Here is a 15466-nt window from a genome sequence, read left to right as displayed (position 1 = left end):
AATGTGGAGAGGACTTGTCCACGGTCCTAGTCTCCCAAAGGAGTAAAGGAATTAAGTCAAAGTCAAGCAAAATAAACCCATTTGTTTATCATGCAATAGAGTTTAAGAAGGAATGTTGGCGACTCTGTGATACTACTGTTACATCATGCACTAAGATTTTATTGTTTGTAATATTTTTTCCTGGTTTGTCAAGACATAACCATTTATCGTAAATGTGTTTGTCATTGGTGTTTGTTCTAATTAATAATGTCTAACAATGACTACACCAACTCACTGAGTCGATGAGAATTCAAATCAATAAGAATACCGCCTTGTGCATGATAGACTCACTATATACTAGACAACCCAAAGCCGATGCTCAAAAATAATTTTTTTATATATAATTACAAACTTTATCGAACAGATTCGAAAACTAATCAAGGGAGGGATGTCGATTAGTGATAAACAATGGCCTGTCCTAACTGTCATACCTTTTTATTTTTTGGAAAATTTCGATAGGTCCATCCTACATGTAACTCCTCATAAATAATCAAATGGTACTTTCCTACAATGATGTTAAAAAATATCTCTTACAAATAAACTAGTAAGTTACCAAACAGCAAGGAGAACTGGTAAGTTACCAATACAATATTATGATATTATTAAATCAGAAATTTGTAATATTAGAAAATGAATTTTTAATATTACAAAATGAATTTCTAATATTAAAAAATCGTAATTGAATACGACAAATTCATTTTCTAATATTAGAAAATCAATTTGTTATATTAAAAAATAGTTTTTTAATATCAGAAATTCAATTGAATATTGTGAATATTCTCCTTTGTGAGTTGTAATATTAAAATAAATCATTTTTTAATATTAGAAAATGCTCATGTTTGTCCACTTTGGCTTGCCATACAAGGAGTTTGGTATGATTAGTTCCACAGCAGGTGTAGTGCGTTAATAGTCACAAAAGATTCATCTGCAGTTGGTTACTAATTTAAAAAATATTCGTAGTAAAACATTGCCACTGGTCAAAATGGGTCCTGTTTTGGAAACGCATCACAAGTTTAGAAAATACCTTTTGAATATTCCCGCTATTGATACTTGGTACACATTACCTTAATAGGATTGCGAAATCTCCTATGTGAAGGTAGAAGTGTCTGGGCTGTCAGAGAACATGGAAGACTAATTTTTCGTAAGTAAAAAATGTTAGGAATTTAACATTTTGTATGGTGTGGTGGACTCTAAATGAAATATTAATAGTTATCCATTTTTCACTTTAGCTATTTTAATACAATTATTCAAATGCAAAGTATTAGATAGGCGTATACTATAGATGTACAGCTATGTGTAATTTTACAATTATTTGTATTGTGTCAATTTGTGATACTGATAGCATGTCAACGTATCCTTGGACACTGAAAGTGCACGTATCAATTAATTAGTGTATGAACAAAGGTAAATTCTTGAACCCAGCTGTTGTTTTAAAGTAGACATGATTGGATGGGGGTTACATGTACATAGACAATAACAGTGCACTGACTTGACATAGAACTGATGTAGGGATGAGGATTAGGACTGGGGCTGATGGGGAAAAATGCAAGTCTGTGCAGAGTATTTTCACCATTTTGGGCTGAATTTGTCATGTCTGTGCACTGTAGTGGTCTTTAAACAACATTTTAAACAAACATTTTAAGCAAGGAAAACAAAGTTTTTTATTCGAAGAGGACGTCACCCTGACAACTTAAAAACAATGTAATGTTTGTGACGTATGATCATATATGTTTAACAATGTATGGCCAATGCATTTTGACTGCTTTTTTTTTAAAAACAGAACAGTTGCAATATGAATTATACTAATATGGAGTAGGCATTGCCTATGAACATGTTGGGAACAAGACATGAAATAAAGGTTAACTCCCCATTTGGGTACTTCTACAATGTAAGAGGTTGGAATTCCATTCCTCCATACCCCAACCTCTTACTTCTGAGCGCCATGTTGCACAATGCTCGGTCTGACGTTCTTTGAAATCGGTAGAATTATAGTAAACTATTTTCCATTTAAAACATTTTATACAGTTTCTGTACCATAACATGGGAGAAGGTGACTAAACTGAAAAAAAAAAAAAACAAATGACCTACCTGATGAAAATCCAGCAGTCCTGGAAGTCCTTTGTAAAAGCAATTAAAATGAACTTCATATTTGCTTTTTAGCTTTTTGAGTGTGTAATTCCGGTTGATAAATTGCGGATTTTAAAATTTGTGAAACAAACATATAAAATTAACCAACGAATTGCCTTTACCAACTTAAAGTTGGTTTTGTCAAATATATATTGCATTCTGTAAAATAAGTGACCTAGTTCAAAGTGGCTGGACAACTGTCTTCATTACAGATGTTTTCTAGGTATTAAACAAGTATTATCGCTTGATTTCCGGTAAGTTAAACTTCTTTTATGTAAATAAAAGACTTAAAATATTTTAAAACACATGTTTGCTAATTCACATTTGTGGTGGCTTTCAACATGTCAGATGCTAGAGGTTAGGATGACACCAAGTCAGAAAATGGCCTGCCAGAAAACCTCTACATTGCTGCATTGCTGGAGTACTGTTTTTTTTTACCCATTATAAAATTAGAAAGATTTAAAAAATGTTATACTCTATTTAAAAGTGGGAACATTTAGTGTATTTGAACTTATATATTTTCTGAAGAAAGTATGCTTTTTATTTTAATATCTAATTAGTTGTGGGCCTTGAAATATTACATTTTACTTGGGTCAGTAACTTTAGACATAATGAAAATAAAAAATACTTCCTTTGCAAAAGTTACCTACATGTATAAGTACACAAATATTTCCACTTTTTAAAAATAATTCATACATGTACATGTACTTAGAAAACATACAAAATTTATAACTTTTATATTTCCACCAAAAACCCACCATGAGGGGTAGTACCTAAAACAGGGTGTTAACCATAATTTTAGGTCTTGTTCCCAACATGATAAAAGTGGACACTTATCATATAGTTTGCAATAACACTAGGAACATAAATTTTCCTGCACTTTTGAGCGTCATTGTACATGTAGATCACAAAATAAGTGCTTAGCAAACCAGGTTTGTCTAGTGATGTCAAAGGTTGCAGTAGTTTCACTTTTGGTCCAAGCAATTGTAGATACAATGTATATGGAATTTGGATGTACAAATCCTTGTATTGATGTGATTAGAAGTGTTTGATGGTAATACTTGTGTTTTTTTTATTTATTATTCATTATTTGTAAGTGATTGCTGAGTAGTAAATAGTATTATTACCAGGGTTTGACACGAACTTCATTTGTTTGGTGGTCAACAGGACTACTTCAGATGTAAAATGGGTAGTTCGCAGACAGTTATGACAGTTCTGTTCTTAGATTTTATGAAAAAAAAGGAAAAATTTAGAGAGCCCACAGGACTACTACCATGGAAATATTTTAAAGAATCCTCTCCAAAATTAGGGTGGCACGGGACTACTGTTAGTTCAGGGTTCGAAATTTCCATTGGTGCACTAGCTGGTGACTAGTGAAATCAGTCACAGTCTAGCAAAATGCTTTAATGTACTGGTTCGATGGTCCAGATGAATTTTCCAGAAATGTATCAGGAATTAGTCATTTCTTATTTCCAGTCATTTTAACGCTTAAGGAATTTGAGAGGCGTACTTCAAACATTCTTCAATATTGATCAGTGTCAAGATAAACTGAATCTGAACTTCTCAGCCTTCCTCCTAACATAAAGGTCAGTATTTGAAGTGCAGGAAATAACCGAGTAGCAGGCGCATAGCTGAGGTTTGCATGCACTAAATTTTGCCAATTTTTTTTTTTGTGATAAAATACATTCAGGACAGGGATAAATGATGCTCTAAAACGCTATCTCCGCGGAGCTTGTGGGGGGGGGCTTTGCCCCCTGGACCCCCTAACAGGGCTCTGCCCTGGACCTGCTGGGGGCCTTAAATGGCCCCCAGACCCCCTGCCATAATTTTGCCTATACTTCAATTTGGCCTCAGCTATGTGCCTGAGTAGTTCCAAACTAAGGTACACCAAGGTAAACATGTGGCGACACTTTGAAGGGGGATTGCAACCTACTCCTCAAAAACGATCGTCCATTGAAATAAGGGAACAAAATAAGGTGTATGACTGGGCAAAGAGGCGCCAAACATTTCAGAACCACTGGGTCAATGTCTATATAAGGCTTCAATAACAAGTTAATCAATGGAAAGTTTGCAGCCTTTCAAGTTCTGAGATAATATTTTCTGTTGTTTTCACAGTTCTAATTCCCATTATCTGACATTGTTTCCATTCATTTGTCTTGAAAATTAACTTCTAAAAGGCTTCATAGGAATAAGAAATACAACAAAAATGAACACAAATAACTAGACTAATTTCAATCCCTGTTTGCATGTTGTGTACATTTCATTTTTTTAGTTTCCATTCAAACAATATACTTCTGACACACCTATATTTTGTGATATTGAGTGCTTGATGTTTTGTTTACATGTGATATTGTATGGCTGACATCAGCTGTTTACATTCACAATAAAAGTGATTATCAGAGTGAATATCAATTAGTCGAAAAATATATAATAGGTTTTTGCCTAAATTTACTCACTTTAAAAAGAGTATCAGAAAACAAATACATAAAATGAATCAACCAAATAAAATGTATACCAAAATATTTGTTTATATTGTGATGAAGAGAAACTCACTCAATGGGAAATTCTGAAAAATTCTACAGTCAAGCTGCATATTTGATAGTGGGAGCAAGCTCCTGTGGTATCACCATATTTGAAATTTCAAGTTTTTAGGCTCACAGGTAGCCCCAGCAATATCCTTTTTTAAATAAGTATCATGACTTGTACATTTCTGGAATAATATCAGTTCTCCATGGGAGGGGGAATATTTTTCACATTAAATATGATGATAACAAATGCCCATCAAAATTTAGACGCAACTGATGTTTACTGACTGCGTATCTCAAGAATATAAATGCATTTCCTATCTTCAAAAAGCTATGCTTTGATACCATCAAAGCTATATTATTTCTGAGGCAGGTTAAACAGTAGTTAAAAAAAGAAAAGACTAAAAAATAAGATTTAAGTTATTTTTACTGAGACATGATTTTTTTTATTTGTTTGGCCAGAGAATATTTTTAATTTTCTCCGTATGACAGGTACTTTTTGTTACATCCAGGACATGGCTTTTTTTCATTGGTTACAGGGACATTGTATATTGGGGAATGTTAGGGGAAAAAAAAAACATGTAATAACTATAGAGGTCACACCACTTCCTGGTGCTCGCTATGATCTGTATTATATGATGCTGCTGATAGACCTTATATATATGTTCTGAGGTCAATGAGCTGGACATTTAGGCCATGCATATACATGTAGTCAAAAATAGAATATGTAGCTGTGAAGTAGAGGATAAAATACATTTTTGTAAACTTGTCCTACTCTGTCTTATATAAGAAATCCTATTCTTGATTTGATTTTGTCAAAAAATCCAAACTTTAACAATTCTGAACAATCTTTATTTATATGGTTAATGCGTGATGAAAACAAGAGACCACTCATACCCCAGGGGTTTACCTGGGTACTGTTAGAATGGTCCTACATGTCAGAAATATCATTTGTCATTCTTTGTATTCAAATGGTCTCTCTAAAAAGTTCCAAAACGAGCTTTCATAATCCTAGAAAAAAATGCAGGGTTGTTTGCAAATGCATGAACATGTTACTCTGAGCCTTTTAAGTATGACCACAATTTTCTTGATACCATCAGGAAGCTGAGACTTAAGGCTACCTGTTGATACTAACCAGGGTACATTAATGAACCCAGGATACCGGTAACTTAGACATTCAAACAATTGAGTCACAGTGATCTTGGCATTTTGATGCAGCACTGGGGTACAAATACACTGGTAGGCTTGTATTGAAAAACAGTCTGAGAATATTCTGTGATGACTAATTGATTTGTTAATTGGGAGTATAGGTGCCTGAAAACCATCATTCATGTAGATAATGAATGGGGATAAGAGGAGTCATTGTGGACTGTGTCAGGCCATGGACCAAATGGCTGTGATGGGCAAAATGTTTATACATGTACATGTATGTCAACCCAAGTTTGTTGACTTTGTTTTTTTTCCTTTGTAACCAAGTACATATGTATCATGTTATGTATTTCATACAGGAATGGCTAATTTTGACCATAGTTTTGTGATGAGACCTTTATTTTATGGATCACTTCTCTTTTTTCCAGCATTCAGGTATGATAATTTGTTGTTCCCATGGTGTGTTAATTTTCTCATGGATCATCTACATTCCTTTAAACAGGTTGGATGTTGTCCAACTAAGATAAGTTGTATACCTAAGGACAACCCAATCCCTAGTTATTTGTAGTATGTTTTTGATATATGAAGGGTTAATTATAAATACCATTGTATGATCTCTCTCTGGCAACTTTAAAAAATTGAGTCCAGTATTTTACAATGAGATATCACATTATCAGTCTAGAATTAAATTTTAGTTTTTAAGTGGTGAAAAATGTTTGTTTCTAAAATATCATAAAATGATTAACTAAACAATAAAAAGTTAACCTAGTAGGCTAGTAGCAAAATTCCAATTGATTGAAAATATGAGGGCACACCCATTAATAAGGAGTAAGTCTCCTTCAAACATGGGGGCACGACCATTGACAAGGATTAAGTCTCCTTCCAGCATAAAGGCACAACCATTGACAAGGAGTAAGTCTCCATCAATCATAAGGGCATGGCCATTATTGATTGATTATTGGGTTTTAACGCCCAGGCAGCAATATTTCAGCTATATTCAGGTGATGAATATGAAATGAATGATAAGATGAACATGAAATGATGATGATGGTGAATTTGGACACAAGGATAATAGGCTAGGGTCGAAAAATTTTGATTGCCACTAGGAAAAGGGAGGGATGAGTAGGGTTGGGCAATTTAGCCTCCTGTGGCGGAGCTCAAAGGTTCCTACTCCTATTGAATACCACAGCGGGGTTCTTTAACGTGTGAGGAATGTGGCATCTTTCCCAACATGGTGCACCACTATGGTTTGCAGTTTGGTTTTCTGTATAATAGCCTGACAACCCCAGCATGTAACACAAGGGGTAGTCCATTCCAACACCTGGGGCACACAACCCAGTTGCTCTGTGGGCAGAGCGCCCTAGCCCCTGGCTAGGGTTCTGAGCACTACATTTATTTAGTCACCTTTTACAACAAGCTTAGTGCTGCTGCAGGCCTATACTTTTGACACCTGGACCTGCATGGGGCCTCAATAAATGAAAAGTTCTTAAACATTTAAAATAACTGTATGAGACCATGGCACACATGTTAGTTATTGTTATCAGCTTGGGACTGGAGGATGATATACATGTTACTGACTTGGAACAAGTGTTTCCAATTGAAATGCCTGCAATCGTAGTAATTTACCAGTAAACATATTAGACCCTCACTTAATGAGTGGGTGGTATATTGGAATCACCTTGTCCCTCTGTCTATCATTCTGTCTGTCTGTCTGTTTGTTGGAATTTTCATTGCAATTAAAATGTATCTCAGCTTCCATTTGAAAGATTGATTTCAAATTTTGAGTTTGGCCTCATACAAATGGGGCATGTGTTATAAGTATAATTTGGGTTGTGCTCTGATATCAACTTCCAGTTTTGTGACACTTTGCTATTTTTCACTATATGGAATGATAGAGAAAATTTTCACCACAAAAATCTTTGCTCCAAATGGATGCATTGATTTCACAATTGGAGTGTGTCTTCATATAAATGGCACATGTATTGTAAACAATTTTGTTTGGTCTTCAATATCAACTGTTTGAGTAGGGTTTGCATAGCAGGACAACACATGCAACTTTATGTTTCATCTTCATCCAGAAATTTAATTTTTTTTGTCAGATTACGTCCCTAAAAAAGAATAGAACCTTTGAATTCCTTGATCGTTTTCTGTTTTTAGTGAATTTTTTTGCGGAAAAAATTTTTTTTTTAGCAGTTTTGAATCATAAAGATATAAAAAAAATATTAATTTATGTGGAAAAACTAAGTGGATACATTATTTAACATGAGCATCTTTTATGGAAAGATTTGTTCTGCTTCATCAAATTTTGGACATGAACGGAATGTTTAAAGGTAAACTTAAGGACTCATATTTATACACTGGATAATGTAATCTTTGGTGTGTAACAAATACTGTAAACTTATGAATAAAGTCTTGTTCCAAAACTTTAGCAGTACATATATGTAAGGAATGTTTAGAGCCCATACTTAATTGTTTCCATTAGAACACATTTTGTGTATTTCACTTCTGTGTTAAGTGATTCAGAAGTCATTTTGATGGACTGGTTCCTAGTGCCATTTAAATGTTTGCTGATGTTTCCCAATTATGGTGAAGGTTTAATCACTTTAGGAAACCCAGTTTATTAGGATGGTTCGAGAAAGTAACACACCTGAAATTTGAAATAAATAAATGGTATCATATACAGATTGTTTTGTAAAATCATCCATGTACAAGTTTTTACATTATTCATGTTGTGGCTGAGTTTTGTTTTTCACCTAACAAAAAATGCATATGTAGAAATGTTCCATTGACTGCTTTTTTAAGTTGCTAATATTGTTAGCGACTTTTTGCAATTGTAATTTTAGTACTGTACATTCATATATGATTTGCATAATTATATATTACTACGCTACCTTATGCTGCTAATCGCTGTCATTCTAGCTTCATACAAGATCAAAATGTACCTCTTAAATACTATACATGTACATGTGTTCTCATGCGTTTTTTACTTGTATGAGAGTGGGAAATTTGCATTTAAGATGAAATGATTGGTTAACATTGAACTTCTGTAATATAGCAGAGAAACACCTAGTCTCTTAGTTGTTTTGATTGAAAAACATTTGGGTCATCATGGTTACGAAGTCACCCAATTTTAAATAGAGCATATCATAACTTCGCTTGAAGTTTGCTGATCTTTTCTGATTGATGAACTGTTGCATTACCTTCATAAGCTTTGAAACATTCTAAAATGTCAAGTATAAATTACTTTCGAAAAATGAATACACTTATTTTGCTAGTAATGAACAAATGTACAATGTGTCAAAAGGTGTGAAATGGAAAAGAACATGAATGTACATGTATATTATCAACTGACCTAAAATCTTCAGATTTCAGCTCACTAAAATTTGTGATATTTTAAAATTCTGAACCAAGTCCATACATTGAGAAAATCTGTGATTGATTGAGAGTTCAGTTTAATAGAGAACTGAATTCGCCTGGATGTTGAAAGCAAGCCAAAATCAGTGGCATAGAATATTTAACGATTAAACGACTTCGAAGACATAAGTCTTTGATTTTTTTATTTATTTTTACTTTTACCATGAGCCGCTTTAAAGACTAAAGACTTGAAATCTTTGATAATTTGAAAGAAATACATTCATGTACATAAGATGGCAAAAAGATCCATCATAATATATATACATGTACCCGTACATGATTCTCTCTTCTACTTCACTCATCTTTTTTTTTTTTTTGTGCTGAGACTTTTTAATGTTTGATTTACTCATGTCTCCTCATCCTCTGTGTTTTTTTTTTAGCAATGAAATAATTACAGGCTAAACTTATACATGTAGGTTGTACATTTACATGTATGTTTAATATTGTTCATCCTTAGTAATATATGAAGTTTAGTACAAATAATATTTCTTATGAAGCTAATTCTGCAATGATTATGAACATGATGAATAACAAACAAGAGATAAACAGATGTTCAGGCTGGGAGGGACCAATGCTGTAATCTGACACATGTATTTTATGCATGTTGATTATTGGTTATTTGACCTATTTGTATTACTTGACAATTTATTGGTGTAATGTATGTACATAAATCTCCTCAGCTAATTATAATATTTAATTACTAACCATTGTTGTACATGTAAACATTACTCCCCCAAAACCCTCATGCAATTACCCCAAATACCCCCTCTCTAGTGATTAGATACTGTACATGTATATGCACATCTGGTTACAAAAAATGTATTACCAAAATATTTTGTCAGCTGTTTATTACATTTTGTGAATAGATTGTATTTGTGATGTTGGTTTATCTATCTAGTGATGGGAACTTGATTAACCTTTACTTGAGTATTGATTTTATGATGACCACTTGTACATTTGTTTATGACTAATCAGGTTTGCTTCTCTCCAAAATTCACCCAAGTATTTTAAATATTGTTCTGAATCTGTGTTTATCTCACTTTTGCAGTTTAAGAAAACAAATAATTTTGTAGAATTTGATGGACTTATTCCTTCTTATCATACATTTCCCTTTTCGTGGCCTTCCTTCAGTTAATAAGGAGCAATACCATGTAAAAACTGTGCATTCATTTATAATTTTAGTATTCACACAGTGGTTCCTGAATGAAGGGTGAAAACAAAATTATCGAACTGATAAAATCTAGACAGTAGCCAAAAAGAAATAGTCTTAAGGAAAGTCTGTATTACAAATGGTAAAATCTGGGCGAAAACCAGAAAGTTGGAAAACCACTGTTATGGTCTATTTGATATGACAGTACACAATGAAATTCTCATAGTCTTCAGATCCAAAGCCTTTTCAGAATGACATTTATAACATTTTTTATTTCCCAAGCTTAAAATAATGACAGCATTATTATATTTACAGAAATGTCAGTAAATACTGATTAGTTTATTATATTTACAGGAATGTCAGTAAATATTGAATAGTTTATTATATTTACAGGAATGGGCTAGTCTCTAACTAATGGCCATCTGCTGATTCTGTTCCCTAAGACTGTTCCCATAATTACCGATCATGGCTAACCAGGTCTGTATTTATCACTATAGGATCTTTTCGTTTTTTTTTTCAGATCACCTTAATAGTGAGACAATTATATTCTTATTCCCCCTGCTTTAAACCAATTGTTATATATTTTGATCAGAATGTTGGTCACTTTTGTTCCCCCTGCCTTATACCAGTGGTATATATTGATCAGGATGTCAGTCACTTTTGTTTACCCTGCTTTATACCAGTGGTTTATATTGATCAAAATGTTTGTCACTTTTATTCCCCCTGCTTTACACCAGTTGTTGTATATATTGATCAGGATGTCTGTCACTTTTGTTCCCCCTGCTTTATACCGGTGGTATATATTGATCAGGATGTCAGTCACTTTTATTCCCCCTGCGTTATACCAGTGGTATATATTGATCAGAATGTTTGTCACTTTTATCCCCCCTGCTTTATACCAGTTATTGTATATATTGATCAGGATGTCTGTCACTATTGTCCCCCCTGCTTTATACCAGTGGTATATATTGATCAGGATGTCAGTCACTTTTATTCCCCCTGCTTTACACCAGTTGTTGTATATATAGATCAGAATGTTTGTCACTTTTGTTCCTCCTGCTTTATACCAGTTGTATATATTGATCAGAATGTTTGTCACTTTTGTTCCTCCTGCTTTATACCAGTGGTATATATTGATCAGAATGTTTGTCACTTTTGTTCCCCCTTCTTTGTACCAGTTGTTGTATATAATGATCAGGATGTCTGTCACTTTTGTTCCCCCTGCTTTATACCAGTGGTATATATTGATCAGGATGTCTGTCACTTTTGTCCCCCTGCTTCATACCAGTCGTATATATTGATCAGGATGTCAGTCACTTTTATTCCCCCTGCTTTACACCAGTTGTTGTATATATAGATCAGAATGTTTGTCACTTTTGTTCCTCCTGCTTTATACCAGTTGTATATATTGATCAGAATGTTTGTCACTTTTGTTCCTCCTGCTTTATACCAGTGGTATATATTGATCAGAATGTTTGTCACTTTTGTTCCCCCTTCTTTGTACCAGTTGTTGTATATATTGATCAGGATGGCTGTCACTTTTGTTCCCCCTGCTTTATACCAGTGGTATATATTGATCAGGATGTCTGTCACTTTTGTCCCCCCTGCTTTATAACAGTGGTATATATTGATCAGAATGTCATTTACTTTTTTTATGGGGAGGGTATTTGACAGGACTAACAGTATTTCTAGTTAATCAAATAAATTCATTTGAAGCATAAGGACAAGTTAAAATGGCAACGGGCTTATCATACGCTTAAAGCGCAGCTCTTTATTCACACATATTTTCAAAACCATTAGGTTTAGCCAAATTCGTTCAGTAGCTGACATGATCCTTTTAATTAGAAATACAAAAGTCTTCAGGGATAAAAGTTGTCAGATGACTCCTTGTAAGAGTTATTGCCCTAAAAAGGGGAAAAATGGTGTTTTTTGTTTTTTGGTTTTTTTTTTACAGTTTTCAGCCAATATCTTAAAACTATGATAGATAGAAAGAAACTTCCAATTGCTGAATTGATCTTTATGATAAGTCTTCTTGAGTCAAAATTGTTGGACAACTTGTTAAATTTATTGCCTTGGAAAGTCAAAACTCAACCAGGTGCACGATTCAGGCTCCTGGGAGCCTCTTGTTTTTAAAATAATGTAGAAAGTTTAATTATCATTCAATTTTGACAATTATTTTTAGCTCACCTGGCCTGACAACAAAATCTGGTGGCCTTGCAGCTCTGCCAAATAGCATAAAAATGTGTTCAATGGCTATATTTTATGGATTTAGCATGTTTCTGACCCTACCATTAATACTGATTTAAAAAAAAAAATAAAGCTTATTTTCAGTGAAAAAATCTTCAAAAAGTGCTTTTTTCTTCTCCCTTTTAGGCCGCCTGCTGTCTCCATGATAACCATGAACTAGTCTCTGCAACCTGTTTTCTGAAGACACTTTGTCAGTAAATACTTCCACCAAGTTTGAGCTTTTTTTGGACCAAATTTGAAAAATCTAGAACATTTTTGGTTGGAATCACTTACAAGTGTAAAAAAAATAACTCATCAGCCAAATCCCATGTAGAAAAAGGGTTAAGAGCATTCTGCTTAGAATATTTGTGAAGATTTTGATTCATTGAAAAACATAACTGTCATGACTAAATATAGAACATGGTGGTCAGACAGCGTGTTATTTTCCATAGACACTTGCTTTTCGTGCGATAACTTGAAGTAAGTTAATCATTATAAGATTTTATAAATAGGGTCCATACCACGAAAGGAAGGTTGGTATTGATTTTGAGGTTATGGTCCCAATCATTTTAAAATTAGGGGCGTAAAAGGGACCAGAAATACATGTTTCATAGAATTTAACAATATAACTCCAGTGTAAGCATAGGAATGTCTATAATGTTGTTCCACAATATTCTGTTCCACAATGGTCAGACTGGTATTGGTTTTGGGGGTTAAGACTTGAACAACTTAGAAATTAGGGGCCAAAAAGGGGGCTAGAAACATGATGTCCAAACAATAACTTGACTATTGGTGAATGTATTGCTTTGAAATTGTATAACAAGGTTCCATACCACCAAAGAAAGGCTGGGATTGATTTTGGGGGTTCTGGCATTTTTCTTATGTTTGAACAATAACTTAAGTAAGAATGAATAGATCTCAAATAAATTTTACTACAAGGTGCTATACCACCAAAGGAAGACTGTGATTGATTTTGGTGTGAAGACTTGAGCCAAGAAGGAATAAGGGGCCACAAAGAGGCCAGAAACAAGTTTTTTTTTATTTCTGGATATTAAGTTGAGTAAAGGGAATGAAATGATTTGAAATTGTACTACAAGTGCCGTACCCCCACAGGAAAGTTTGGATTGATTTTGGAACATTGAGGAATTAAGGGGCCAAAAAGTGACAGCTTCAATTCTGGTCAAATTCTTATCCTTTGTCAAATATCTAATAATTAAAATTCAAAGCTGTACCTACATGTAGTTTGAGTGGTGTGTCCATACCTGTCCCAACTTTTCAGGGTTCAATATCTGCAGTTTTGTTAAGCTGTGCTCTGTAAAGCAATTTATTCACATATAAATCCCAAACCAAGATGTTAAGCCAAATTCTGACTAAAGTGATATCAGCATGATATAACCTATTTGTGGTCAAATTTTTTGCGAAAAATAGAATTGAAAGCCTCTGGTTTCTTTTTGGTCTGATTTCAAAATGATTTTGTCCCCCCTGAGGGGACATGGAAATGCCGGGCGTCTATCCATCCGTCCATGTGTTTGTCAGCCGATGTTTTCTGCACTTTTTTCTTGTAATGCTTCTACCAAATAAGTTTATTTTTGGTATGTTGTCTTATTTTGAAGAGTTACAGATTAAGTTCGACTTTGGTTGCCGTTGAAGGATTTTTATGGAAGTTATGGTGCTTGGCTTAGAAAATTTCAGTGAATTTTAAAGTTTTCTGAATTTTTTTTTCCACAGGGGACATTGGAACGCTGTTCTTTTATTTTAATGGATTCTTTGTTTTATGATAATCATTTTTTTTCTTTCTTCTGTCATCAATTTATGAGTAACTTGGCTGATGTTTGTTGAAAAGCAGAGAATGCCTTTACTACGGTTGCACCAGTGGTCCATGCTCCAAGTTTTTAGTGGAGTCCAAGTTCCTCAATTACTTTTGTTCTTTGTACATGTGATTTTGGTTATTTGATGTTCTTTGTTGTGTTTGTCTTTTTCCTTGTCTAGTCTGTATCCTTTGAATGTATTCTTTTGATTTCTGCTTCAATCTTTGTTACTTTTTCTACTATTACACTTTTCCATAGTAGAGTGGTATGTAAGATGTGTCATTTATTTTTTTCTGGTTTGTCATGTACTTGTACATAGTAGAGTGGTGAGTATATGAGTATGTCATTGTGATGATGTTAGGTGTAGTATTTTAAATCGTTTGCACATTTGATTAAAAAAACAATAGTACATCCATTTATAGTCTGAAATGAGGAACAGCTAAAAGGTACCAGTATCATATTGCATATCCCTGTGCAGGTGTACGTCAAAACATGGATGCTATAAAAATATAGTGCATTTTCTTTTTGCCTCTCTACAAACTAATATATGAAAATGAATACTCTAGCAGAAAAACAACAACTTTTATGATTATATTGAAATGTTTATTAGTAATGGGTACCAGTATCGTATTGCATATTCCTGAGCGGGTGTACGTCAAAACATGGATGCTATAAAAAATATAGTGCATTTTCTTTTTGCCTCTCTACAAACTAATGTTTTGTCAAAAGATATGAACAATGACTTATAAAATAGAGCAAACATCACACTGTTAGATGAAGAACTTTTTTAAAAGAAAATCTAACATAATAACATAAAAATGTTCTACTGAAAAGGTTGGTTTGGTGAGTGCAAAACGAAAGTGAAAGTAGGGAAAATGGCTATTTATAGTTCAAGACTACTTTTCTGTCCGATCTTCATGGACTCACCCTATTTTCTTTGTGGGAAATTATTTTTTCACATGTCCTTAGAAATGCTACATAAGTGAAAGTTTTATTGAATCAATTGATATATTTTTAAAAAAAATCCT

At 33.6% G+C, this 15466-nt stretch overlaps 1 protein-coding gene across 16 annotated transcripts in view; it reads left to right on the top strand.

The window, feature by feature from the left end:
* The first annotated feature begins 1137 nt into the window (after positions 1 to 1137).
* The window catches only part of LOC148623284 (uncharacterized), a 56227-nt gene continuing 41898 nt past the window's right edge, over positions 1138 to 15466 (top strand). For all 16 annotated transcript variants that reach the window (XM_088565033.1, XM_088565032.1, XM_088565026.1 and 13 more), the window contains exons 1-2: positions 1138 to 1180; positions 10798 to 10881. In XM_088565033.1, coding sequence (XP_088421159.1) covers positions 10870 to 10881 — 12 coding nt within the window. In that variant the 5' untranslated portion in view covers positions 1138 to 1180; positions 10798 to 10869. The remainder of the gene's footprint in view (positions 1181 to 10797; positions 10882 to 15466) is intronic.

This window comes from Perna viridis, chromosome 2 (assembly GCF_037379345.1).
Source record: "Perna viridis isolate PV_CMFRI_1.1 ecotype Kerala chromosome 2, ASM3737934v1, whole genome shotgun sequence".
Taxonomy (NCBI): domain Eukaryota; kingdom Metazoa; phylum Mollusca; class Bivalvia; order Mytilida; family Mytilidae; genus Perna; species Perna viridis.
Note: the sequence above shows the minus strand (reverse complement) of the source record. Positions and strands in the feature narration are given on the sequence as shown.